This window comes from Populus euphratica, unplaced genomic scaffold, assembly GCF_000495115.2.
Source record: "Populus euphratica unplaced genomic scaffold, PopEup_1.0 scaffold980.1, whole genome shotgun sequence".
In the NCBI taxonomy this organism is placed as follows: domain Eukaryota; kingdom Viridiplantae; phylum Streptophyta; class Magnoliopsida; order Malpighiales; family Salicaceae; genus Populus; species Populus euphratica.
Genome location: NW_011500834.1, coordinates 21,921 through 49,095, shown reverse-complemented (window position 1 = coordinate 49,095; position 27,175 = coordinate 21,921). Strand labels below are relative to the sequence as shown.

The window sequence follows — 27,175 nt, the reverse complement described above, 5'->3', positions numbered from 1 at the left end:
AATAATTTTTTTAAATTTTTAAAAAGTTATTTTTAACATTAACCCATTAAAATAATTTAAAAAAAATTCTAAAAAAACACAACTTAAACCTCGATACTAAACAAGAAAGCGCGTATTATAAGACTATTACAGTTCAAGTGAATGAGCACGGAAACAGCAATTTGCATTTAAAATCGCATCACTGTTTCTTCTTCTTCTTGTTGTTTTCACACTATCAAGCATAGCAGCTGTATGCACAAATTGTACAGAAATATAGAGCTGTGAAAGCATATACTGCCAACGATAGCTTCTCACAGAACAATTAAATTAAGCCTATTCTTCCTTTGAGACTGAAACTATAAGAAAGAAACAGAGAGGAATAACCACAAAGGCCGCAACCTTTAGCAAGTCCTCACTCTCCTTTGAGATCACTCCAATCCTTGACCAATCTCCACTGTACCTGAATTTGAAACGGCACTACATCGGGGAGGTAGACATGGCTTCCCTAACTAATCAAACTTCTGTAAATTAAGAAAAAAAAAGCACCAAGAGTGAAGAAAACTTACCCAGCATCAATGAATCCAAGTCCGAAAACAGCAGCAGCAGACTGTGACAGAATATTTTTAGGAACTCTCAGAGGAAAAACAGGCTGTTCCTGGGGTCTTGAGTTCTCAGACGGTTCCTTTCTTTGAGCCAATGCGGTGGCAAAACGTTTTCTGCCATTCTTCTTCAGGCGCCCGTGATGAGAAAGTTTGAGGTTGATCAAGAAAAAGCTCCTCTTTATGGCCACCATTTCCCCGGCTATCACATTTAACGTGTCTCAGATGTCCCTGCCTCTCATGTATTTACACGAGTAGACTATCTTATCCTAGTATCTGAACAATCCAAGCCACAAACAAAAGTTTATATTTTTTTATTAACTTAGTCCTCATAATTTAATAATACCAATTCATTAGTCCTCATAAGTTCAAAATTATATTCTTATTTCCTACTATTTAAATCCTTTTCTTTTCAATTGCAAATCCTTTTTTGCCAAAAAAAAAATGAATTTATTTATTTCCAAAAAATTTATTCAAATAAAGCATCTTCAAAATAAAAAACATATTATTCACAATTAACTAATCAATTTGTTTTGATAAACAATACAAGATTAAGTTATAATTAATTATTTGGCTCGCTGAAAATTATATTTTTTTTTAATAAAAAAATAAACATGCAAGATTTGTTGACACTTTATTTATATAAAAAATATATGTATAAATCTAAAAACTTATGTATATATATAATTAAATAAATTGAGAATTATTTGTGTTAATATATATAAAAAATAATTAATAATAACAAAACATATATTTGAAAAAGTTAAAGAGCGAATGTAGATTGAGATATTTGATCTCATAATACGGGTCATCTATTTGATTGTATTAAATAAATATGTTTATTAAAATTATTTTTTTATTCAATCAAATGATAGTATAATTAGACACACATAAAATTGATTGAATAAAATTAAAAAAAAATAATATTTTGTAAAATTGTACCTAATAGAAATACTTTCCAAAAAAAATATTTTTTTAAAATAAATTTTAATTATATAAAACATAAAAAAATCAAAGCTGAATTAGAATTATCTTTTTCAAAAATTAAATATATATATATATATAATAATTTAAAAAACCACTATTTAAAAAAGGCTAAATATAAAAAATAAGAATCATAGAGAAATGATATTAATTTAAATATAAATTAAAAATTATTTTTTAAAAAGCTTGATTTTTTTTAAAAATAAAAAAAAAGGTTAGAGATGGCCTCCTCACATAACTTATTTTTTAAAATGAAATTAGAGCTGATAATATGTTATCTACCCTTGTTATATTTTGAAAAAAAAATTGCAACATGATGTTTGGTTTACCTAAAATTCAAGCTATTATAACAGTAAAAAAAAATAAGATCAATTTTCATAATCTAAAAACTCATTTCAACTAAATTTTTTACCTAAAATATTTAAAATAAAACTTAAACATCTTAACAAACTTATAAATAGCCTAAAAAACTATATAAAAACCTAAAATTAACTCGAAATAAAAAAAATTTTGAGCTTAAATCTGGTTTTTCAAGGAATTTCAAAGTAAAAAAATATCTAACTAAAACTCTGTTCACTAAATAATACATGTTGATATAAATATCAGCTATTTTGATGGTCGAAATTGATTTCAATGTTGATTTTTTTTTTCTAATTTTAGAATCTAACCATCTCTTTTTTCTTTTCATACTACAAATTTTTTTAAAAAAAAAACTTTTATACCAATTTAAATTGCAAAAATATTAAAGAACCTAATAAATATAATATGTAAAGTTTGAGGATTAAAATAATTTTTTTGTGAGAGTTTTAAAACCATCATTTATTTATGCTATTTTTATTTTGATCTTCTTATTTCAATTTTGTTTTTAGTAAACAAATTTGATTCAATTTGTTTTTTTAATTTGGCCCAAAAAGAAAGTAATTGTGCAAAAACTAAGTTTGAGGACTACATTAAAAAAAAAAACAATATATGTGCACAATGTTTAAGCCTTAAAATTTAGAGTTTTGTATAATAATGTATTATAATAATATAATAATAATAATTATATATGAAAAAAATTTACGTAATTAACTTAAAGAGTTGATTGTATGACCAGAGAAGCGAAAAACCCTCCCAGACCACAAACACTTCACTCTGCACTGTATTTTTTTGAATTGAAACACAAAAACCCTAAGAATGGCAAGAACAAACCTTACAGAACCCCCCAAAATCCACAGAATCCCACAACCCAAATTCATTGACGCAATTCGCTGGCTCCCTTCTCCTTCCCCTTTTCGAAAATCCTTCATTTCCTCCCTCTTTGATTCGGATTTCCACACTCCTTCCCTCGAAATCCACTCTCTAGACCCTTCTAAAACCCTAACCACTCCACTCTTTTCCTGGACCCCACCTTCCCGTATTTCCTCTCTCAAATCAACTCCTTCCCTCTTCGCTGCCTCCACTTTGCTGGGTTCTCTCCACATTTTCAAAACTCCAGAGGAAATGTCGGTTTTGGGGAATGATATGTCGGGTTTGGGTGGTGAAACGGCGGTTATGGAACCTGTAGTGTCGGTTGTGGGCAGGGAGTTTCATGTGGGGTCCATTGGGGGTGTGGATTTGATGGAAGGAGGAAGTGAGTGTGTTAGTGTTGGAGAAGATGGGAGGGTTAATTTGGTTGTTGAGAAGGGAGGTTTTAGGAGGGTTTTTGATGGGAATGGATTGGTTTCATATTCGGCAGTTAAATGGGCTTCCCCGTCTGAGTTTGTGACTGGTGGATGTGGGTTTGGACTTCAGTGGTGGGACCTTAGACAGCCTGGTGCTGCCGTAGCTCAGTTTAAGGGTAGCTGGTGAGTTCTTTTGCGACCTTTTTTCAACAGCACTTCTGAGATCGATTTGAATTTGGTTGTCCTTTGACATAAAACTGTTGATATTCATAGTGTTTTTCTCTTGTTGCTTGTGTCAAATATAATCGTGGCCGATTAGTTGGATAATTACTCTTCGAATGTTATTGTAAGAAATGAAATAGGTTGTGATTATGTTTGTGTGGTAAACTTTCATCAGTTTTGTAGGATGCCTATACTGAAATTGGGAGAATTGTTTTTAGGATTAGGATTAGGATTAGGATTAGGATTTTAAAGGTATGAAGAAAATGCCTTGTTATAGTCATGCTTATCTAGACTTGATGATATATATGTCTTATAATGTTGGATGAGTACGACTGACTCTTGAATAAATTGAAAGTTCAAAGAATAAAAGTCACAAGAGAAGTTAATAGTAGTATGGTATTTCACTGATTGATGAAAATTTGATCTGAATAAAACTCTTCTGAGTCGAGTAAAAGCTATCAAATTGCTGAGTGAACCTAGTAGACATTATGGATTGCTTTGATGCAGTTAATGCAAATGCACTGGAAACTTGTATATATGTGTTCCTGCAAGCACTGTAAAAACACGATTGAAAACAAACTTTGAGGGACTGCATGTGATGATTAGCTTCCACTTTGGCCAGGATGAAATTGCTTGTGGTTTATTAATGCAGTTTGGTAGCATGTGAAACTTCTAGAATGGGCTTCATTTGTATTAAAAGTTCTATTTAGTTGTTTAAAGTATATATTGTAATTCAGAAGGGGTTTTTTAGTTGCATGCAAATGGTTGGCATAAATGTAGGCATAACATTAGTTCTGTGTATTAGCAAATACATCTACACTCAAATGGTTGGTTGACCTTGTTCTTTTTAGTTACAATTAAGCAACATAGCAAATTTCCCATATCATTATGGCCGGCAAGAAGTGTACTGATTTGCTGTCAAGCTTATGCTGTAGGGATCATGGCACAACCTCTGGGATCATTCATTCCATTGATATCCATCCATCCCGTAAGCACACATGTCTGGTGAGATAGCTGCTCAGCCCTTATTATCATCACTCTTGTATTGCATGAAGAACCCTGTCATGTTCCTTGTTAATAGATATGGATGTAGCTTGTTAGCTGAATTTATTTTCTTCCGTATTTTGCTTTTGAATGGTTGAATCTTACAATTTGGATACTTGTTTTTATTTTATTTTTTCTGTGTTGATAATGCTATTCAGTCGCACCCTCCCTTCCTGATCACTGTGGATTGGGATGCTCTTGCATTTCTGTGGCAGATTGGTCATGAACACTTACCTAGATTTTTTTGTCATTTGATAAATATGCTTCTTTAAGACAGCTTATCTTTCCTAAAGCCAAAGTTAGATCCTGGATAATTTCTAGTTCATGTTACTAAGAGAGGAATTAGTGCTTAGTGAAACTCCAATCAGGCCTTGTAACCAAATTAAGGAATTCTTTATGTTATTGCATGAGAACAAGTATTAGCTCATGTTGTTTGTTTAGCCAATCATAACAAGTGAATATTTACTTGCTTGAAAACCTTCTTGCGTTAATTTTTATTGTTATGTGAGGAAATCACTTGTTGCTTTTTAGTTTTTAGTATCATTCTTGTGCTTGTATGAAAACTGAATTCCCTTTCCTGTCATAGGCAGGAGGTTCATCAGGTACTGTATTTGCCTGGGATTTGAGAAGGCAACAAGAACCGATTATTCTTTCTTCAATTGGTTCTAGTGACACTATGACCCAACCATTATCTGAAAGCGAGGTCTGGGAAGTTCAATATGACCACTACACCAAGTCTTTGAATAGTAACATTTCATCATCGCGGATCTTACCTGCTATGATCTGCTCTGAAGATGGGATCCTTGCTGTCATTGAACAAGGTATGTGGTTCTCACTGTAACTTCTGTTTGTCACGTGCTCTGTATTAGGCTATTACTGTCACTACTGGCAGACATGTGCTGGCTTGACTATTATGCACGAAACCCACGTCATTTGCTGACTGATTGGTGGTATGATATTGACATACCAGAATATATTTTGGAGCTCAAACTAGCACTGATTTCATTTGACATGTTATGCTGTGTAGGTGAGGAACCCACTGAGCTCTTGGCTGAACCCTGTGCCATCAACAGCTTTGACATTGATCGCCAAAACCCCTCGGTATGTAGGACCTGTGTATGAGTGGTCCAAGTACTTGGAAATCTATCATGTTTTTGATCCATTTTCTGCTGTGCAGGATGTAATATGTAGTTTGGAGTGGGAATCCATTGTCATTTTGTCAAGGCCGTAACACGGAGAATTTAAGCCCAAGTTGAAATCTTGTTATATAACTTCTTCGATGAATTTTGTGCTCCATCCTGGAGTTAATGGAGGAGTAGTCCCTGCGGTGGGATGAGCGGAGCAAGTTTTTGTTGCAATTTGTCAATAATGTTTACTCACCAGTTCGTTTGCAAACAATAATTATGTTTTGTAGTCTTCACAAATGGCATTCAAGAAAATAATTGGTGGAGCAATGTTTTATAACCACCGCTGCATCAGTGTTAATGGACTTGATTCATATGGTTGAAGTGTAAGGAGAGGGAAGTAGTCGGCCATTGGCAACACCAACCAGGAGCTCGATTAACTGTACTTTTGGTTGCTAGCCACTGTCCTATGTCAAGTAGTACAATGATATCGTGGCCAATTCTACCGAATCCAACAGCAGTGTAGACTTTGTTTTATGACAATTTTTCTGTCGTGGAACGTGGAGTGCCATTATTCTGTTGGTGAACTTCGGAAATCTCTAATGGCAGGATTCAATAGAAAATGTTGGTCGTCTAGTCTACTCTAACTTGCCGTGTCCTAAATTCCCATTCACATTATTCAAGCCTTTTTCTTGTCATGGCTTGGAACTTCAACAGATTAATGGACTCCATGTGATGGGCTCACTGTATATCTCTCAATTTAATGGTTTTTGTTTATTATATTTATGTGCTCTAACTTTTTTTTTTTTGGAGTTTAGTATAGTAACAAAAAAAAAAAACCAAAAGAAATAATGGAGTTTGGCAAGTTGCATGCAACATTTGCAATCCGTGAATGGCATGTCTTATCCGTGAATCGTAAAAAAAATGTGGTCGAGGTGATTTTTCTAACCTTAACTTTATACCATGAAAAACAAACCCAACACTTCATAGCTCAAAAACACTAATTCTAATTCATCCAAACTAAAAAGTAACAATTCTTAATTAAATATAATAAAAACTCAAATAATATTAAATTTAAATTAAATTTATAAATCTTATTAAATTAAAACATGTAATCTAAATATATCTCTGAAAATCTCCATAATTGATAGATGTGTCTTGAATGCTTATGAACAGACTTGTATCATCATAACTCCTCAAGCTTGAGAACAAACTTGTCGTGTCAGTGTAGGGGTCAACACCAAAATTATGCCAACATGTAGATAAGCTTAGAATGATTGTAAAAGAGTTTGAATTGCTTATGAATGAACTTGCCTCCCTAACTATATGTCTATGTTCATGACAAACAATATTGTCTTTTGACACCATTATTTTGAGCTCCTAACATCTTAAAGTTCACCACATCACAAATTGAGTGTATTATTGGTTAAAGCATGTCTCATCTTATCAACTCATTTATAAATAATTGTTGTTGCTCTTCGAGCATCTCGTAATAAGTAATGCACCTAATAAATACATTAAAGAATAATTAACATTCACTATCTATAATAACATTAATAATATTTAATAAAAGGTATAATGTCTCATAAATTAGGGCTTGTGATGCATTGGAATATGTGAATGCCTAGAGAAACACGACCATGTCAGTGTAATAAATCGGTGTGTTATGGACAAATATCATCTCATACAGCTGTTTAGATAAATTATTAGATTTTGCTTTGTAAATATATAATTTCTTCTAGAGTGCTCATAAACTTGAGAACAAGCCTACAGTGTTAATGCCAAAATTATCTCAGTTTATAGACAAGCTTGGAATGTTCATGGAGGATTGTGATTGCTCATGGACGAACTTACCTCTCTAATTACATGTCCTTTTTCATGACTTGTTTATTTGTTGTAAAGAAAATAATAATGTATTTGTTTCCAGAATATGAGGTCTCCTTGAAAGGTTTTGGTACGTTGTTGCTAAAGATATGAATGTGAGCTTTGAGGAGGACACAGGAGAAATGGAGATGAAATTAGAAAAATTTGATGAGAACATGTATGGCTAATTTCAAAATGTCATACAAAGTTAGTGATACAGTCAATAATCTAATATATAAACAAGAAATCACAAGTTTTAGAAAAACAAGAAATCATAAGAGTTAAAAGGAGAATAATTTTTATACAATACAATACAAGATGACAGTCATTTAAATTATGGATTTGGATTTTCTCACAGTTGGGATTTGATTTTTCCTTCGTGATGTTATCGATGCTCGGAAGCAGGAAAGGCTTGAAGTGGAGCAATGCAATGTCTATTTTAAGAAGAACGATTTGAGACTTGCGGGCAAAAGACAAACCACTGCAGCGCATAAAGGTAATTTTACATCTTCTTTCATGACGTCTGTATTTTTCTTTCTTAACATAGAAGGGAGAAAAGATATCCAATATCTAGCTTTGTTTTGGTCTGTAGAAGTAAACCATATTGATTCATTATTAGTGATTGAGTGATTTTAATGCTTGAATGCTTGAATGCATAATTAGGCCGGAAAACATGAATGACAGAGATACTCTTAGTATAATGCTCCACTTCATGCATTACAAGCATTATCAATTTAGTACATGATATTTGGTCATTACATAAACTGAATCATGTTAGTGTTCTGTCATTTCCTCCGTACTTTTATTTATTCATTTGCTGGATTTTGATGCAAAGTTGTGATTGCGTTGCATGTTAGTTGACACAAATTTAGCTTGCTTAGGGTTTTAATCCATAGTTTTCCATTTACGTAATCTCTATCATTTTCAAACTTGCACCATGCAACCAGCGGATTTCACTGCCCACTCATAAGCAACCTTGCGGCATCGGCTCCATGCATTCATAGCAGTGCTTATTTTAGTAATCATACGCACTGTCACGTGTTGTTAGGTAGAAAGATCGATCTTGCTTCAGTCATGGTACTGGATTTAGCCATAATTGTACGTTATCTGCAGGTTCTCGACTTGATGGAAGAATTTGGTGTCAAACCATATGTGATGATATTTAGCACCATGATGAATGCCTGGAGGCAGCACTGCAGGATTCATGAGAAGTGCAGGGAAATGTTTGATGATATGGTGAAAGCTAGAATAGAACCTGATGCACATGCACACAACATTCTTGCTAAAGGTTATGTGCGCGCGTGCACAAGAACCAGATAGAGTCGAACAACTCTGGCTGCCATGATTAAATTTGGATTCTGGCCAAATATTGTGTGATTTTCACGACTATTATCAGTGGCAGGTGCAGTTCTAGAAGAACGGATCATGCAATTAGACTTTGTGACAAGATGTGTGAACATGGAATTTCTCCTGATTTGAAGACTTTTGAGACTCTGATTTGGGGATTTGCTGAAGCCAAGCAGTCGTGGAAGGCAGAATAATTTCTCCAGATTATGACAGAATTTGAGGTTCAGCCTGTGAAATCGGCCATGTTGCTTGGAGCTAAAGCATGTCGTGCTACTGGAATGACGCAAGAGCCAAGCAGAATTCTTGGTATGATAAACAGAAGAGAAACCTAAAGAAATTGTATGAAAAGCGAATAGCATATGTCCCATGTTCGAATATCTTACAGATAGTAATCAAGTACAATTACAAATGACCATAAAGGATCTCCTGCAACTCTTAGAAAAAGCCAGATGGTGTTGAGGGATGATGATTTTCCAGTGCAGCAAAAACTTCATATATGTTTAATGTGAAAAACAACTCTTATACCTTCTTTTATATATGCTTGAAATGTTTCTACGTTAATGATATCATTAAAAATATTCATGCTTTAACTATTCGAATTACATTTCAGAATATTATTAATTAATCCGCAGTGGAGCATCATAAGCATATAGCTAGCTGATCAAAGAGTCCTGCTCGAGCCCAGGAAGATATCCATGCCTCTGGCCAAGGAAGTAAGAGCTTCATCCCATTGGGATGCAAGTGAGAGAGAATACTTTTATTGGCAATTGAAGAGGTTTGGATTTCATTTCTGGACCTTTGAGTTGTTCTCGGGCCTTTTTAGCACTATGATAGTTATCGTAGTTTAAATTATTTTTTATATAGAAATTTATTAAAATAAAGTTTTTTTTTAAATTATTTTTAATATATATATATATAAATAATATAAATTATATTTTATAATAAAAACACGGTGGAAAACACAGCTTCAGCTGCATAACGCATAACAAATAGAACATTGTAAGACAGATTCATCCCCTTCCCATTAACGCAAGCAATTATCGAATGTCCACTTTTCCATCCTCCAAGAGTCCAAGAGGACATTTGAACGTTATCCATGAAGAATTTTATAACAAATAAATAATAATAATAATACTCCAAAGGCATCAGAAAAGCAATAATTACAGCAAGACTCCTCCATGGACGTTTTCTTCAACGTGAGCCTATTCCCTTCTCCAACTCCATAGCCAAGCATACTTATTTTTTGAGAGGCGATGTTATTATTTAAAAATTATATTATTTTCTTGATTTGTACCTTTTGTAGAAATGTACTAGCCATGGTGCGCGAGGTTAACTGCAGGGTTGGTATATTTTTTAAAAAAAACTAATATTCAGATACTATAAACATGCTTGTTTTAAAAAATTATAATTTAAATTATAGACTTAATTAGCTTGAATAAGTTTGTTTTATTTTAATTAAATGATAAAAAATAAATAATTATAGAAAATAAATCCTTTTTAAAAGAAAAAAGTAATCCCAATAATCCAAAAAAAAAATATTATTTTCAAAATGGGGACAAATAATGTAGTTCAATTCACAATATATTAAAAATTAAAAAAATAAAGTGGGGTAAAAAAAACTTAAAAAATCATCTATAGTCAATCCAAATTAGTATAACAAACCTATAACTAAAGTAATTAGAGTTGAGACCTAGAATATCCCACCAAATCTATGGTCCAAATCATGCAATTAGAATAACTTGATAAAAATAAAATACATAAAATTATAGAGCCTATTTTAAAAAAAAAATATTAACTTATGTTAATTTTTCAAACTTATGATCAGGGTTATTAAATCTAAAATATTCTATCCCATGATATTCAATCTCAATCAATCAAATATTTAAGGATAAAATTGAAAAACAAAATCAATTATACAAAAGGATTAAAAAAAATAGCAATTAAAAGATTGAGAATTAAAATTAAAATATAAAATAAATTTTATATTTAATTAAAAGATAAAATTAAAAAAAGAATTAATTTAGCAAAAGGACCCAAAAAATCAAAAGAATGAGGATAAAGATTAACATAAAAATAAAAATATTTTTTTTATTGAATTGTGAAATTGAAAAAAAAATAACCTAAAAAAAGAAAAAAAGAAAAAATTGATGTCCAAATCGGTAAAAGTAATATAACATAAATTTGGATTAAAGGATAAAATGAAAAACAAAATTTTTTTTTATAAAAGAACCAAGAAAAAAATTAAAAATTAAAATAATGAGGATCAAATTGAAACAAATAATATCATAAACTTGGATTGAATGATGAAATTGAAAACCAACAAAACATTTACAAAAGGCCCAAGGAAAAAATAAATACAAATAAAACTTTTATAAAAGGACCAAGAAAAAAAATTAAAAATCAAAATAATGAGAAACAAATTAAAAATAATACCATAAACTTGGATTGAATGATGAAATTAAAAACCAACAAAATTTTTACAAAAAGCCCAAGGAAAAAAAATAATAATCAAAATAATAAGAACTAAATTGAAAAAAATAATATTTTTCAAACTAGAATTGATGGATGAAATTAAAACAAATATAACCTTTATATAAAGATTAAAAAATTAAAAATCAAAAGAATAAGAATTAAAATTGAAATATCAAAACAAAAAGGATCAACATCTAATTTTCTAGGGAGGAGAGAAAAAAATCCACAAAAAATAAACAATTTCATTTTTATCAACATGTGCCGCACCATATAGAAAAGGATAAAATATAGTGTTTAACAAAATAGCAAAAATATATTTTTTACCATGTGTGTTGCACATACTATAAACTTTTTTAATGAAATTAATAAATAAACCTCGTTAAAAGATCATATTCCTATGATGACCCTTGTAATAATAAAAAGTAAAAATAATAAAAATCAAAGTTAAAAACATAAAAAAAAGCTCATGAATGCGTATTTAATTTTTTTTTTATTCTAAGATTAAACTTGTTATTTTGATATATTTAAAAAAATAAAAAGACTTCATTTTCCTTTTTTCTTAATTTTATAAATTTTGATTTGAAAGATAATGAAACCATTTTATTGCTTAAAATAATAAAAATATATATTATTTTTTTAATAACTAATATCACATATAAAAAATTTTAATACACCAAAACCAAGACATTTGTTCTTTTGAAAAAAGACAAAAATATTATTATACAATTTGAGTTAACAACATAAATCTATATGCATGCATGTTATAAATCTGTATGCATGCACGTTATTAAATATCAAAGTTTCTATATGTATCTATTGAGAACACTCATTAGAATTATACAATGCTTATAACCAATTACTATGTTTCTTTTTTAGAATTAATTATGAATATTGTCTCATAAAATAATATTTATTTTAGGTCTTATTTGTTTATTGAAAAATAATTTTTTAAAAAAATTTATTTTTTAAAAAATAAATTCCTATAAAATAAATTATTTTTAAATGTTTCGTAGTGTCATGGTGAATAAGTTGAAAAATAATTTTTAGTATTTAATTATGTTATGAAATATGAGCTGAAAAATAGCTTATTAATATTTTTTTTTCAAGTTTATTAAAATAATGAGGAACAAATCTTACAAATTAAAAAGTTGAATGAAAATGAAATTGAAAAAAATATAATTTCATAAATTATCTCTCAATAAAATAAATAATAATTAAAATAATAGAAATAAAATCTAAAAAATTAAAAAATTAAAAGATGATGATATTAAAATAATAATAATAATACAATTTCATAAATTATTTCAAATAAAATAAGTATCAATCAAAAGGACAAGGATCAAATTTGATAGATAAAAAATTTCAATTAAAAAATGATAAAAAAATAACAATTATAAAAATAAGGACTAAAGTTAATATAAAAATCAAATTAAATAAAATTTTAAGGGATAAAATTAAAAAAAAAAGAATTCAAACAAAATATATATCAATCAAAAGTTTGAGAATCAAATTTGATATAAACAGCAAATAATATGATATTTCTAAATTTTTTATAATTTTTAAAAAGTATTTTTTATCTAAAATAAAAGGAAAATACTTTCTTGAGAAATAAATCAAATTTTTCTTTGATTAAAAAGTGCTTTTTGTTAATCAATTTTTCTAATACAAAAAAATATGAAAAGTTATTTCTAATAAATCACTTTCCAGACAAATAAACACCTCTTAAATAAATTCTGTACTTAATACAATTAATTTTTATTTTTATTTTTTAATATAATTAAACAATAAATAAAATCTAATAAATATTTTTTTTATTAATATGGGTGTCCGAATCAACTTATATGCACCCCAATTAAATCTATAGGCATTAAAATTAATGATTATATAAGTTTTTAGTATCTATAAAATTTATAGAATTTAAATTTAATAATTTTTTTAAAAAAATTTAAAATTTAACTAATTAAATTATATCTTGATAAATATATTTAACGATAAATGTTTTAAAAGCATTCATTAGATGTTTCCATAAATTAAATATTTGGTTGACACAAAGAGAGAAACAATATATAGAAGCAAAGGTAGCAGGGAAAAAATAATTCAAAAAATAATATCCAATCTTTGTTGTCAATTCTTCCCCCGTTCATATAGATTTCCGACACGTGGGAGTTACAATAAACACATGTTCATCAACACACTAATTCCCCTCTGTCACCTTTCCCACGTGTAAGCTCCATAAACGCATTCTTCTCAAACAACTCCCAGATCAACTGACACGTGTTTTCTCAACCCAAAACCGTCATCATTTTAAGGAATCAACGGACCCCACACTTTATCCACTAACTCTTACGTGTCGGCTATCACGTGCATATTAAATCCACTCTAAAATCCCAAACAGCCCTCGCGCTTAGCATGACCATCTCTGATCACACGTTCACACCCCTCTAACGGAAGCCCGTTCTCGTAATTTCACCATCCAAGTACCTGCCACGCGGGTTCTCTCACATGCTGCCGTCAAAAACACCGTTAAAAACTCTGTTCTCTTCTCTTCGCTCATGATCATTTCTTCGATATTTCCTGCGCCTAATCTTAAAAAAAGGAAAAGGAAGAAAGGAAGAAGAAAATAAATCATTTTTATCTTTAATTTTTAGATTTTCAGGGAAGATTTGTTGTTGATGGGTTCAGGGAAACTGAAGGGACAACGTGGAACGACGTCGAGTTCGTCGTCTTCGCTGGATAAAAGGGGAGCAGTGAAGCTAGAGATCGTTGAGGATCCATTAGAGGAAGAATATGGACCTCTTCATAAGCGATCCAAGGCTTCACAAACTATTCAACAGGTAATCTTAAAAAAAAAAAATAAACATATTATTGTTTTTTCTTTTTGGTTCCTGAGAAAATCAAGAAAACATGGGAAAATAGATTCTTCACTTAATTTTATTTTATCGGTAAAGGTAGAAAGATGGGGACTTAAGGATTATGGGATTTTTAGTACATAGGTTTTTAAGATTTTGGGATTATGGGATTTCTTTGTTTGATTTGGGTTTTAATTATGGTGTTAGTGTTGATTTTGCATGTTTTTATTTGTAAAGGGATTGTGCTTTTTTTGTAATTGGGTTTGTTGGTAATTTGATTAGTGGGGTGCGGGTGCTAATGCAATTCCTATTCCCGCCGGGCAATATAATCCGTTAGATGAGCCTAGTCCGCTTGGACTGCAGTTGAGGAAGAGCCCATCATTGTTGGATTTGATTCAAATGAGGCTCACTCAAGGGAATGCTTCTGTACTCGGAACACAAGAGACCGAAAATTCGAACTTGGGTTTTAAGAAGGAGAGTAAGACTGCCGCTGCTTCCAGCTCCATTGACAAGCTTAAGGCTTCAAATTTTCCTGCCTCCATTCTAAGGATTGGGAGCTGGGAGGTAACGAATGATTTCGTGTTTTCGGTATGTATTATTGTTGTGGTGGTGATTTTAATACGTGGGTTGCTGAGGGTTTGTGTTTTGGTTTTTTTTGGCAGTATAAGTCGAGATATGAAGGTGATTTGGTGGCGAAGTGTTACTTTGCGAAGCATAAGCTGGTCTGGGAAGTTCTTGAAGGTGGTCTTAAGAGCAAGATTGAAATCCAGTGGTCTGATATCATGGCTCTGAAGGCAAACTGTCCCGATAATGGACCGGGGACATTGAATGTTGTGGTAATGTATTGACTTTTAATGTCTTTTTTTGAAGCTAACAGTGGGTGTTTGTATGACTATGGATGTGCTAATTTGGTCCCTTTTTTTTTTGCTGTATGATGCAGCTAGCCAGGCAGCCCCTTTTCTTCAGGGAGACTAATCCACAGCCCCGAAAACATACCTTGTGGCAGGCAACGGCAGATTTTACTGATGGACAGGCTAGCATACACAAGTAAGATATTTGTACCATATTGCTTTATTTTGCACTCATCTGCTTGTATTTAATATTTTGATTGCCACTCTTCAACTGGTAGGTGTTTTCTGCATGAATTTGTTGTGATTTTTCTTTTTTCCAATTTTATGAGTTTTTTTTTATGTATTTTGAAAGTGGCAATCTTCTGGATTGCACTTTTAGAAAGTCACACTGTGTACATTGATTGGGCAGAAAATTGTTATCTGTGTGTTCACATCATATTTCATGCCTACTCAAGCCGCATAACTGTAGTTAACAAGTCATATATTGTGCAAAAATTTTCTCAATGCATCTATTGTAAATAATATAATCATGAAGGACACTTATTTTGAGATTTTTCTTGCTAAGATGCCACCATTTCTTTAGTCACGAGGGAATGATACTCAAATTTTTGTTAATATGGTTTTGCAGGCAACATTTTCTACAATGTCCACAAGGGCTGTTAAATAAACATTTTGAAAAGCTCATCCAGTGCGACATGCGTTTGAACTTCTTAAGTCAACAGCCAGAGATAAATCTGAATTCACCATATTTTGAACAGAGACCGCCTGTTTTTGAGGATCTGGATGATTCTAAAGGTCAAGATTTTAATCAAGTGGAGTCAGCTAAGGTATCTGTTGTTTCTGGCTTCTATCATCTAGCATCACCATCTGCAGCTCAATCATCTTCCTTAGAGATTGATAAAGGGGATCCTTCTGCTTCGACATCAGACCATATGTCCCGAGAAGCTCCTTCTCCCAGCTCAGGTAACATGATGTCTTGAATTTGCTTCCAACATGTTTTAAAAATGATGTCATTTATGGTAATTTTCATACAAGTGATTTATAAAGTGTCTGGCCATATCCTAGTTGTAGTGCTGCAATGGCCCATAACCCAGTGCTAGTGTTGCCAAAGTAGCATTCTGCAATGAACTTGCACATAAGATTCAGAGATTTGGAGTTTTTTCATGATCTGCTCTTAGGAGTCAAAAACCTCAGTGTTTGATGTCACAGGATTCAGAGGTTGGAGTTTTTGCATGATCTCTTGAGAGTCAAAAACCTCAGTGCTTGATGTTTTGTCTCCAGTTATTATTGAGTCCAGCACATCACTTCCAATCCCTATGTCTATTGTTGTTACTATCAATGTTTTTCTTCCTATTGCAGCTAGGATTCTAGCATTTTTTTTCCCTGTGGTTTGAGTGTTGCTGAAAGTGTGAATGGTTTGGGATCTGTTTCTATAGCTTATGAGTTGGGTGCATATCTACGTCCTAATCTAAATTATCACTGATTGATCTTCTTGTACTAGTGATGGACACTCGTGCAATTGAAGGGAGTGGAATTTGTGAAGCTGTTGATTCCAAAGCACCAAGCAACTGGGATCAGATTAAAGTGCCAGGCTTGCGCCATTCTATGTCAATGACTGATCTTATGAACCACATTGAGAACTGTATTTCAGAACAGATGACCTCAGGAAATCAACTCTTTTCTGCTAATAAATCAGAATGTCGGGACATATTAGAGGACATAGCTCAGTGCCTTCTTAGCGACACCCAACAAACAACCTCCTCTGATGAGAAAAGGATCATGGCAAGGGTCAATTCTCTCTGTTGCCTTTTGCAGAAGGACCCTGCTTCCACACAGAACTTGCAGGTTAATGGGGAAAGTTTCTTTGAGGAGTCTAACAATGGGAAGGGGCTTCAGCTAAACTGCACCAATGAGTCGCTGCATGAGAATAAATTTAGAGGTGATATCAGAGGGTCTGAAGGTAGCAGTATCAAGGATGTTTGTGGCAGCAAGCAGGCACCAGGAATGTCGAGGAAAGACTCATTTGGGGACCTGCTACTCCATCTCCCTCGAATTGCATCTCTTTCAAAGTTCTTATTCAACATTTCTGAAGAAGATGTTGACAGTCAAGATTTGTAGATAATTATGTTTGGTTTGATAATCGGTGCTAGATAGTCAATCTCTGTCTCTCTTGTGAACGTAGATTTGTTGGTTGTTTAATATTATCTTAAGGGTCCAAGCGGATGCTTCCATTAGTTTGAACCTTGGGAAAGCACTGGGATTCCGAAAATTGGTTTGATGAAGGATCCCGATGAATGTCCCATGTACAAATCTTTTAAGCTGTTGTAGCCTCACTGTTCATCATTCATTTCCCATAAATTACATTATGATTTTTATTTCTATGCAATGAGGTCCGTCATTTCCCCCCTCTTTCTGCCGTAATTGCAAATTTTAGCGTTAAGACTAGAGAGTAAGGGTAAGCTGGGTACAAAATTCGATATGGTAAGGGTAGCTTACGGTTTTGGGTTTTGCTGTATGGCTGTGAAACTGAAACCCTAGGCTAGTGGGTTTGGTAAATAAAACTTGATAATTCCGTAAATGGTAATTACATCGATCGGGTATAACGCTGTTGGGTCTGGTGTTTTTGTTGTTATATTTCCCGACAAATTAACCAAGGTTCAAGCCAAACAACAAATTGCATTCTCTCAGCCAGCAAATTGTGCTCTCCCACACTCCGATGCTCCACAAAGCATCATTTAACTATTTTATTTTGAATAGAGAAGAATTCTACTGAAGAAAACGAATGTTGTACAGGGAACAGGGGATGTTAAGAGACAAGAAAAATCATATTTGTTCAGAGCCGAGCTTTCTAATTCCATTGTGTGTTCGGTATGTAACAAAGCATGTTGCGGAACACAATGAATCCAAGAGAATTGTACCTGATTTTCTTTGAAGCGTTCTTCAAACAAATACACCAATCACTGCTATGTGCACCTCTAGGGAGCCCGTTATTGTGCGCCAGCATACATTTTCCGTTGCATAAAGTCTCACCAACGGATGGACAGCTGCATGTACTTCCCTGCTCCGACCACTTTCTAATTGTATTCCACATTTTGCCTTCATTTCCTTACAATGGTGGTTTAATGATATATACACTAGAAAGGTTTTTTAAAGAACAGATGTGGAGGAGGCTCATTGTAAGCTGTCACATACAAAGCATGAAGGATCTCTCAATTGATCTTCAGGTATTGCTTGCTGCAAGCACATGGCATGGAATGCATGACCACATGGAAGAACAGCAACATCTGGTAATTTATCAGACTCCAACTCCTCATCAGTTGGTAATGGCGAATGAGCTAGATCATTCTCGCATAAAAAACAATTATGTCCAAGTTTAACAAAACCTGCAATATGAAGACGATATCCTTTAATTAGATGCTTGTTCCAAGTAATTGGATGACCAGATATATTGGAAGAAAAACTCAAGTTATAAAACAAAAATAAGCAAAATCTTCTATTTGGAAAATGCTCTGCATTGAAAGCTCAAAGAAGAAGAAGAATCTTCGATTCAGGACAAGGTCACAAGTGTGGATATAGCAGATTTTAGCGGAGAATATTTCCAAAACAAGATGCGAAGAAATTAGATCTTTCGGACATACCATCCCACTTTGTAGAATGTTCAGGAGAGAAGCTTCTTGTTTTGGCGTGGGATGAACTCGTTTTTGAAGACAATGTAGAAGATGTCTTTTTCTTCACCTGGAAAACTTTTGAAGATGTTTTACCTGAATCCTGTGAAGATGCTATCTTTCCCTTTACCTGCCATACTTGCTTGGGAATTGCAGGTAATTGGTTTCCGCTCTTCTTAACAGCTTGTGCAGAACATTTTCTCTTCTGAACAGGCTGATCCCTGTGAGCCCGATCAGACAAACTTAATTTAGTGGGAAAATGAGATGGACCTTCTGAAGGTTCTTTCTTTTCCTTTTCCTGCTCGGGAGTCGGGGTTATTTTTTTCCCACTCTTTTTAACAGCTTGTATTTGGTTTCTACTCTTCTTAACAGCTCCTGCAGAACATTTTCCCTTCTGAGTGGGCTGACCCCTATGAACTTGATCGGATGAACTCATGTTTGGAGACAAATTAGATGGTTCTTTTGAAGTTTCTTTCTTTTCCTTTACTTTCCATGCACTTGAAGATGGTTTAGAAGAATACTTTAGAGGTACTATCTTAGCCTTCACCCCCAAATCCTGTCCTGAAGTTGGAGGTAATTTATCTCCACTTTTCTTGACAGGTCGCATTGGATTCCCATTATCATTAGCAGCTTTTGCAGAGTGTCTGCTGTTCTGAGTTAGCTGACGAGGTTGAGCAAGACCTGATTTACCTGCAAAATCCGCAATCAAGAATGCTTATTTAGAAATGAAAATTCCATAAATAGATTTTTACACTACTAGAAAGCTTCAACCTCGTATATTTACAAGAAATGTTAAGGACATGGTACCACAAGAAAGATTCAGCCAAAAGAATTATCATTTTCTAATTAGTTAAAGTTAGAATCTTCACGAATAAGAGGTAACCAGTACTGATGACTAGCTATGCAAAGATTAGAATTATCATTTTCTAATCAGTTAAAGTTAGAATCTTCACGAATAAGAGGTAACCAGTACTGATGACTAGCTATGCAAAGATTACCATACACTTCAGGGTCGAACTGTACAATACCTGATCGAACTTTTAGGCCGTTGCTTCTTTTAGCCTCAGCAGCAACATAATCGGAGGTTGATACAGTTTGGGAGGTCCCAACTGCCTTGATATTTTCATTCTGTAGTCCATGTTCATCTGGGGTTCTTGCTTCAGTTGCATTTTCTGAACTTATCCTATACAATTTTCCCTGATTTTCAACTGGAAAAGTAGAGTCTCTTCGACAAGAAAGTTTCGATGCAGTTCCACGGATTTCAGAACATTTTCGTGAATCCCTATTCACATATCTAGCTTTTGTACCACCATTTACTCCTAACAATAACCCAGTTGGCTCACGGTCACAATTCAAGTTGGCTGTGCAGGTCCTGACATCACGAGTAATGTTCATTGCAGAAAAAGAATCCTGTGTTGACATTCATAAATTCAACATTAATCACTCAAACACTCTGCTTTCCAAAACTAAAACCTAACATGGCATGCATGAAAAATTATGAATTGCAAATAACAGCAATGAAATATCATTCCCTAACAAGATTCAAATCTGATTATATGATGTTACAAAGGCTAAAAACAAACAGGTAGGTAACAATGTTGTCTGATTGGCTACAACCAATCACATAATGAACTTATAGGTTATCAATATCCGTATCATCTATACAGATTTTTCTTGGAATTCTGCACAAATTTGGTGTCTTAAAACACTAAAGACTACCTAGAAATTCTGCAGAAGTAATATTGTCCTAAGATATTGCACCACAACATCTCTTCTGATTCTTGAAAAAAGAAACCCAATTTCTTTAAATTAAAAATTCTTGAAAATCCGAAAGACCCGTTAAAAATACAAGAAAACAGAAGGGTTTCACAAAGAAGAAAGAAAAATACCTGTTACAAAAATCCTGCGGACTAGCTAATTTTGATGATGGAAAGAATTTTGCCAAGTAAATTTCTTGAAACAGAAAATTAAAGGGTTCTCTTTTCTATTGTCGAAAGAAATTTACAGAGCAAGATGAAGAAGAATTAAAGCATGGAGCAGGCAGGCAGGCCACTTTAATTTCTTGTAATTTATTAGTTTTGTGATTTTGTTTTCTTTGAACAGACCTCAATACGGAGAAGAGACTAACGGGCATGCGAGGAGGGTTCTGCAACATATATATAGAGTTTGGCGTTGGGGTCCACAATTTATCCGTCTCTTACGTGGACAGCTCTCATTGGATTAGGTCTACGGTGTTCTTGTAATTGGATTGGAGCCGTTAGAGCAACAGGCCTCATATAGAGATTTTCTTCTTTAAAAAAAAAAAACAAAAAAGATTCAAGTAGATACCTTAAATAAAAATATTTTGATAATAAATATTAAAAAAATTAAGAGTGATAAAAATATAAATTGAAATAATAAAAATATTATTTGAGTTTTCAATGCATCAGTGAAATCATTTTAAAAGTATTATTTATTTATTTATTAATTCGCGAAGTGTTTTATATTCATACCATAATATATAAAAACATACAATTGATATGTGTTGATGTTTCATTGGCGCATTCACCAAAACATGTCTCGCTCACATTCTTTACTTGTGGGATTAATTGAAACAAATTCACTTTGTTTATTATTATCTTTGTTAATGTTAATTAAAAAATAAAATATAAAATTAAAAATAAATATAGATTAAAATATTTTGATCTAATGTTTGGAGAGCCCTTAAAATCTTATTATTTAATCATATTAAAATTAACTTTTTTTTTACAAAGATTACTATTTTAAATTTCATAGAAACAAAATGATTTTCTAGTATAATTCCACCTTCCATTTTTTCTCTATAAAAAATAAACCTTTATTTACTTAAAAAAAGGTAATCATAAAAGTTTTAAAAATATCTATTATATCAAATGAGGGTAATAAATCTAAAATCACAAAATTGATAAAATGACATATGTTGGTATAGTTTTTTATTACTAGAAATATCATCAAAGCAGAGTTTAATTTTGACCTACAAATTTATTTTTAAATCTATTTTAATTTAAAAACATCTAATAAATGTAACTAATTTAAAAACATCTAATAAAAGCTCTCATGAACCTAAATAAACACATATCTACCCCTAAAACAATTTTTAATTAGAAAAAAAACTAAAATAAATTCAAGGCCAATCTACTTTTTATAGCAAGATAATTACAAAAACATGTCTTACCAACCATTTTAGTTATTGAAATGTAAACAATCAATAACTTTTTCCCTTCTTATTAATTTTTAATATGTATTTTTAAATAAAAATATTTTTTAAAATCAAATGTTATTACGGTAGCAAACACCATCTTCATGTTTGAGTTCTACGTCACTGAAGGATATCTCTGTATCATGCTTTATTCCATTTCTTCTTAAATCTGTTGATGATATTTAAGCATACATGAATCCAATTTATGATACTTTTTATTGAATGGAGATACAAATATACAATATCCCAACCTTATTACTCAAATTTCCCTCTTCATACTAATTTGAGAGGGAAAAAGAAACTTTTTTGTTTTCTCGGTTGAAACTTACTTCCATGAAAACATGATAAAGAAGAAGAAGAAGAGAAGAAAAACAAAAGCAAGTCATGATAGATGATACAGTATAACTATGACTTAACTTGTGGGCAGGCTAAACGGGAAGATGATCGTGATCAGGTCGGGGTGGGTCATCTTGGAGTACTGTTGTAGGGGGTGAAGGTGAAGGAGCAATCTTATTTTTGGTAAAGAGGAGGGCCATTACATCGTCTGCACAATCTCTGATAGAGACGAAGATTGCTGCAAAAATTCCAGCAGCACAGTAAAGAAGACAAAGGGCTGCAATAATGAAGAAAAAGATGTTGAAACAAGCTATTAATTTGGATTGATCCGACGAAGAACGAGTTGTCTTGACAATAAGTTTGAGGGTTGCGTAAGCTATAGCGGCCACAATTGAAAGGGCCACAATCGGCAAACATAATCCACACATCCATCGAATCCAGAACTTTGATCCACGCATATTGCTTCCTGCTCACCATTTACCACCTGCAATATTTCACATGAATTAAGACTTCTGATCCTATATACCCAGCATATTACATTTCTCCGAAGACAATAAACATAGGGGAGGAAAAATAAATTTACGTACCTGACAATTGACATGCCGAAGCAAGGAGCTCTTAATTAGATCTCAATGTTCCTCTTCGAAAACTGAGGCTTTTTTGCCCCCTAAAAATCTTAGGAAGAAGAAGCAGCGGCAGCAGCATACTCGAAATCATCAAAGATGACATACGTTAGAATGCTTTAAAGAGTGATCCGCGATATTTTTCATGAATAGTTTGCTATTTTGATGAATCCGACAAATCTTCCGTTACCTTCTATGGATGACAGGACCTTGAAAGCAATAGGAAATGCTACAATGCATAGATTTTCTTCTATTTTTTAGAAACAAGGTAGACAAGTTTTTCATTGTCATAGATGAAGATTGCCTTTTAAATAGATCAAAAATTATTTAGGGCGTATGCAAAGATTAACTAAAAATTAGATTTTTTTTGCTTTGAATAATTGTTTTAATATTGGGTTATTATAAAACAAAAGTCGTCTAAATTTTTAGTCTCTAATGGTAATTCATACGAACCACTAATAACAAATCTCTTAAATCCTTTTAGAAAAAAGAGATTATTATACCTTTAGATGTTATCTTTTTTCTTTTGTATTTCTATAACTATCATGGTTTTTCTCTGTTGTGAGCACTATACGGAACATAAAAGGCATAATAGTTTATTTATAAAAAAACTTAGAAAATCTTATAAATAGTAAAATATCAATTCACCTTTTAAATAATATCACGTATACTATTTCATGATAAATTTATAAACTTATTCAATTAAGTCTTTACTTGATTTTCTCTAACTCTAGAATTGTAATTCTCTATATTAATTATATTTTAGTTCTCAATTTCAAAATTTTATTTATAATCAAGACATACTTGATTAATTATCCCATTTTAATTTTTGAGAAATGATTCTTATGTATGGGACCTATTAAATTTCCTAATAAGTTTACTCAAATATAAATCATAATCCTAAATAAAATAAGATTAAGTAAATTAAATAATTTAATTTATTATCAATTCAACAATTGATTGATTTATATTTAAAATCAAGTACAATGTCTAGCAACATGCCATGATCCTCCAAATATCATGATAGTTATAAGTGGTTTGACTTAACTTTTTAGTGACTAGTTTTTCAATGTAATTATTATTCTTTTCTTAATAATATTCTGATTTAGACATTATAACATAAAATATGCCTGCACTATTAAATCATTTTTTTCACAACACTATAGCTATTGATTCTTTGAATAAGATTTGAAATCTTTTCAAATCTCATTCCTCATTGGATAAGGATTTTATAATCAATATTATTTGAGAACAAATAGAATATTTTTTACAATTCACCTAGGGTAATGAATCCTCTCTTCATTACTCAAATATCTTCATATAATTTATGTTATACTTATTATCTTCTCACTTGTTACCTTTAATTAAGCAACGTGTAGGTAGGATCAAAGCATAACATTCTCTATATAAGATAACTTAATGATCTCAAGTTTAAGGATCACTTCCATAACATTACATGAGCCTTTCCAGAAACACAAGTGATCTCTCTATAGGAAATTCTAATGTAGGTCAGTTTAGTATACATGTTATCTAACAAACATCTACATATTAGTTCTAAGCATCCCTAATATTATACCTTATTTCTGAGTTATTCCCCAAATTCTTCTTCTTTCTTTCCAAAATCAAAAAATAAGTACTAATAACAAAAAGACTTATATTTTGGCAAAAGCACGTTGGGAGGATTTCAAATGTAACTAATGTTATATCTTTGAATGTTATCTCTTTTCCTTTATATTTCTATAACTAATGTGATTTTTCTCTATTGTGAGCATTATACAAAAAATAAAAGGCATAACATTCTATTTATAAAAAAACCTGAAAAACCCTATAAATAGCAAAAGATCAATCTATCACTTAAATAATATCACATATACTATTTCATGATAAATTTATAAACTTATTCAATCAAGTCGATCCCTACTTCATTTTATTTAACTCTAGAATTGTAATCCCCTGTGAAAAAGAGGGCCATTACATCAGAATATTTTAATTTTTGACAAATAATTCTTATGTGTATGACCCATTAAGTTTTCTAATAAGTTGGCTTTAATATAAATCATAATTCTAAATAAAATAAGATTAATTAAATTAAACAATTTAATTTATTTTTAATTCAAAAATTTATTGATTTATATTTAAAATCAAGTACAATGTCTAGTAAAATCAAGTACAATGTTTAATAATATGTCATGATCATCTAAATATCAGAACAATCATAAGTAGTATAATTTAACATTTCAGTAACTAGTTTATCAGTGTAATTATTATTTATTCATCAATAATATTTTGATTTAAATATTATAGTATAGAGTATGTCTGCTTTGTTAAATCATTTTTTTCTCAACACTATAGCCATTGATTATTTGAATAAGATTTGAAATCTTTTCAAATCTCATTCCGTAATGGGCAAGAATTTCATAATCAATATTATTTGAGAACATATGGAATATTTTTTCTAATTCACCTAGGGTAATGAATCCTTTTTTTTATTACTCAAATATCTTCATATAGTTTATGTTATATTCAATATCTTCTTATTTGTTACCTTTAATTAAGCAACGTGTAGGCAGGAATAAATCATAACATTCTCTATATAAATAACTTAGTGATCTCAAGTCTAAGAATAACTTACATAATATCACATAAGCCTTTCTAAAAACATAAGTGATCTTTTTATAGGGAATTATCATGAAGGTAAGTTCAGTATATATGTCATCTAACAAACACCTACATATTAGTTTTAGGCATCTCTCATATCATAACACATTTCTGGGTTATTTTCCAAATTCATCTTATTTCTTTCTGAAATAAAAAAAAATAAATAATAAATAATAATAACAAGAAGACTAATATTTTAGGAAAAAGAAGTTGGAAGGATTTCAAATGTAAAGAAAAAATATCAAGCGATAATTTTAGATAGAGTTGGGAACCTGATTGTACCATATTTTACTTCAAACTATAGAGATAATACAGATTTAAGGTCAAGTTACATGATTATTGGATAAATCCACATAAAAATTAAATCCAAGGATATAATTAGATTTTTAATGGGTCAATTTGATTTAATCATGGACTAAATTAAATTTTAATTATGTTTAAGAATGAATTTTGGTCTAACTAAAAGGATTTAATTAGGTGCAATGATTTATATTTTAAATGGTTTAAATTAATTTTATTAGGAGCTTAATTGGTGAAATATTAAGTTTGATTGTAGGAGACCAAACTTAATTTTTACAAAGTTAATCAGTTCAAATCAATAGTAAAATTGTAAGAAAATCAAATTTTTAAGGTGAATTAAGAGCTAAATTAAAAAAATTCACAACCAATGATCATTTTGCTAAAGGCGTCGAACTATGAAAGCTCAATTGATTGAAATTATGGGTGAAATTAAAGACAATTAAAAGTTTAATTGTCAATTGAGGGTCACATTACATAAATCCAAGCCCAAGAACCAATGTGAAAAAGGCATTGAAATTTAGGGTTGACATTGGAGTTCGGTTGGGGGAAAATTACATAAAATTAAAAGTTTAGAGTCAATTAAAGTTATAATTGAAAGAAACTAAAAGATGGAGGACCAAATTAAACTTTAGCCAAAACCCTAAATTAAAACCCTAAAAAGTTCAAAATGATGCTATTTTGAACAATAAAAAAAAAGGAACCAAACGGCGTATCATTTGGTGACTATTCATCTTCTCTCTCATTTAAGGCAGAAAAAGCTGCTCTAGTGTTCTTATTTTCATGGCATTTAATGTTTCATCTCTCCATCAAATTTGACAAAACTTGCATGCAAATGATGGCTCGGCATCTAACTATACCCTAGTATGGTCCTTTCTAGCTGATTAACACTATAACAGTTTCAACACCACCCTAAAATCTCAACTCAACCATCCCTTTTACAACAACTTTTTCAGGCCATGATAACAACTTTGAGCTAATGATTAGGATCCTTCTCAGCAAAATCAAGGGCTAAAATTTGTCTTCAAAAAGAGAAAAAGTGTCCATCTTTCACCTTCTATAAATAGAGGTGGATTTCATATTGTAAGGGAGGAGAGATCAAAAACCAAAGTTAAGCAAAAAAACCATCTTTCTGCCTAGTTTTTCTTTCCCCCCTCTCGGCAACCAGTTGGCCACTTTCTTCGCAACACCTTAGCTATTGTTGCTACTATCAACCACACTTCGGTCTTTCCTGTAACACTAAGAATGACTCCAATAATTGTTTTCCTCTTGCCATACAAGGTTGTGCCATGTCCTTATCTTGTTTTCCCCATCCCCGATCTGGCCATTACATGATTTTTCATGCAATGACCAAATAATTAGCATAGTTGTTGGGTCAAGCCCTCAACCATTCGAGCCTGGA

At 31.7% G+C, this 27,175-nt stretch overlaps 4 protein-coding genes across 6 annotated transcripts; 2 read left to right on the top strand and 2 right to left on the bottom strand.

Moving 5' to 3' along the window:
• Nucleotides 1–142: 142 nt before the first annotated feature.
• LOC105116540 (uncharacterized) lies at nucleotides 143–832 on the bottom strand. Of its 2 annotated transcripts, none has more exons than XM_011013947.1 (2): nucleotides 546–829; nucleotides 143–439 (listed from the first exon to the last, which is right to left on the bottom strand). In XM_011013947.1, exons 1-2 carry the CDS (start codon nucleotides 770–772, stop codon nucleotides 313–315), a joined length of 354 nt encoding a protein of 117 aa, XP_011012249.1. In that variant the 5' UTR covers nucleotides 773–829; the 3' UTR covers nucleotides 143–312. The 2 variants fall into 2 exon arrangements, with proteins under 2 accessions (XP_011012249.1, XP_011012250.1); XM_011013948.1 differs by having other exon boundaries at nucleotides 347–456; nucleotides 546–832.
• Nucleotides 833–2,630: 1,798 nt separating this feature from the next.
• On the top strand, nucleotides 2,631–6,375 carry LOC105116538 (nuclear pore complex protein NUP43-like). Its single transcript, XM_011013943.1, has 5 exons — nucleotides 2,631–3,388; nucleotides 4,363–4,432; nucleotides 5,058–5,292; nucleotides 5,499–5,572; nucleotides 5,649–6,375. Exons 1-5 carry the CDS (start codon nucleotides 2,739–2,741, stop codon nucleotides 5,700–5,702), a joined length of 1,083 nt encoding a protein of 360 aa, XP_011012245.1. The 5' UTR covers nucleotides 2,631–2,738; the 3' UTR covers nucleotides 5,703–6,375.
• On the top strand, nucleotides 5,904–17,358 carry LOC105116539 (uncharacterized). Of its 2 annotated transcripts, XM_011013945.1 has the most exons (7): nucleotides 5,904–5,916; nucleotides 13,892–14,111; nucleotides 14,409–14,690; nucleotides 14,789–14,962; nucleotides 15,067–15,173; nucleotides 15,606–15,940; nucleotides 16,479–17,358. In XM_011013945.1, exons 2-7 carry the CDS (start codon nucleotides 13,950–13,952, stop codon nucleotides 17,093–17,095), a joined length of 1,677 nt encoding a protein of 558 aa, XP_011012247.1. In that variant the 5' UTR covers nucleotides 5,904–5,916; nucleotides 13,892–13,949; the 3' UTR covers nucleotides 17,096–17,358. The 2 variants fall into 2 exon arrangements, with proteins under 2 accessions (XP_011012247.1, XP_011012246.1); XM_011013944.1 differs by lacking the exon at nucleotides 5,904–5,916 and having other exon boundaries at nucleotides 13,801–14,111.
• A 348-nt stretch (nucleotides 17,359–17,706) lies between these two features.
• On the bottom strand, nucleotides 17,707–20,744 carry LOC105116537 (uncharacterized). Its single transcript, XM_011013942.1, has 4 exons — nucleotides 20,532–20,744; nucleotides 19,671–20,052; nucleotides 18,616–19,332; nucleotides 17,707–18,360 (listed from the first exon to the last, which is right to left on the bottom strand). The coding sequence occupies exons 2-4, from the start codon at nucleotides 20,035–20,037 to the stop codon at nucleotides 18,149–18,151; spliced, it is 1,296 nt and encodes a 431-aa protein (XP_011012244.1). The 5' UTR covers nucleotides 20,038–20,052; nucleotides 20,532–20,744; the 3' UTR covers nucleotides 17,707–18,148.
• Between the last annotated feature and the right edge of the window lie 6,431 nt (nucleotides 20,745–27,175).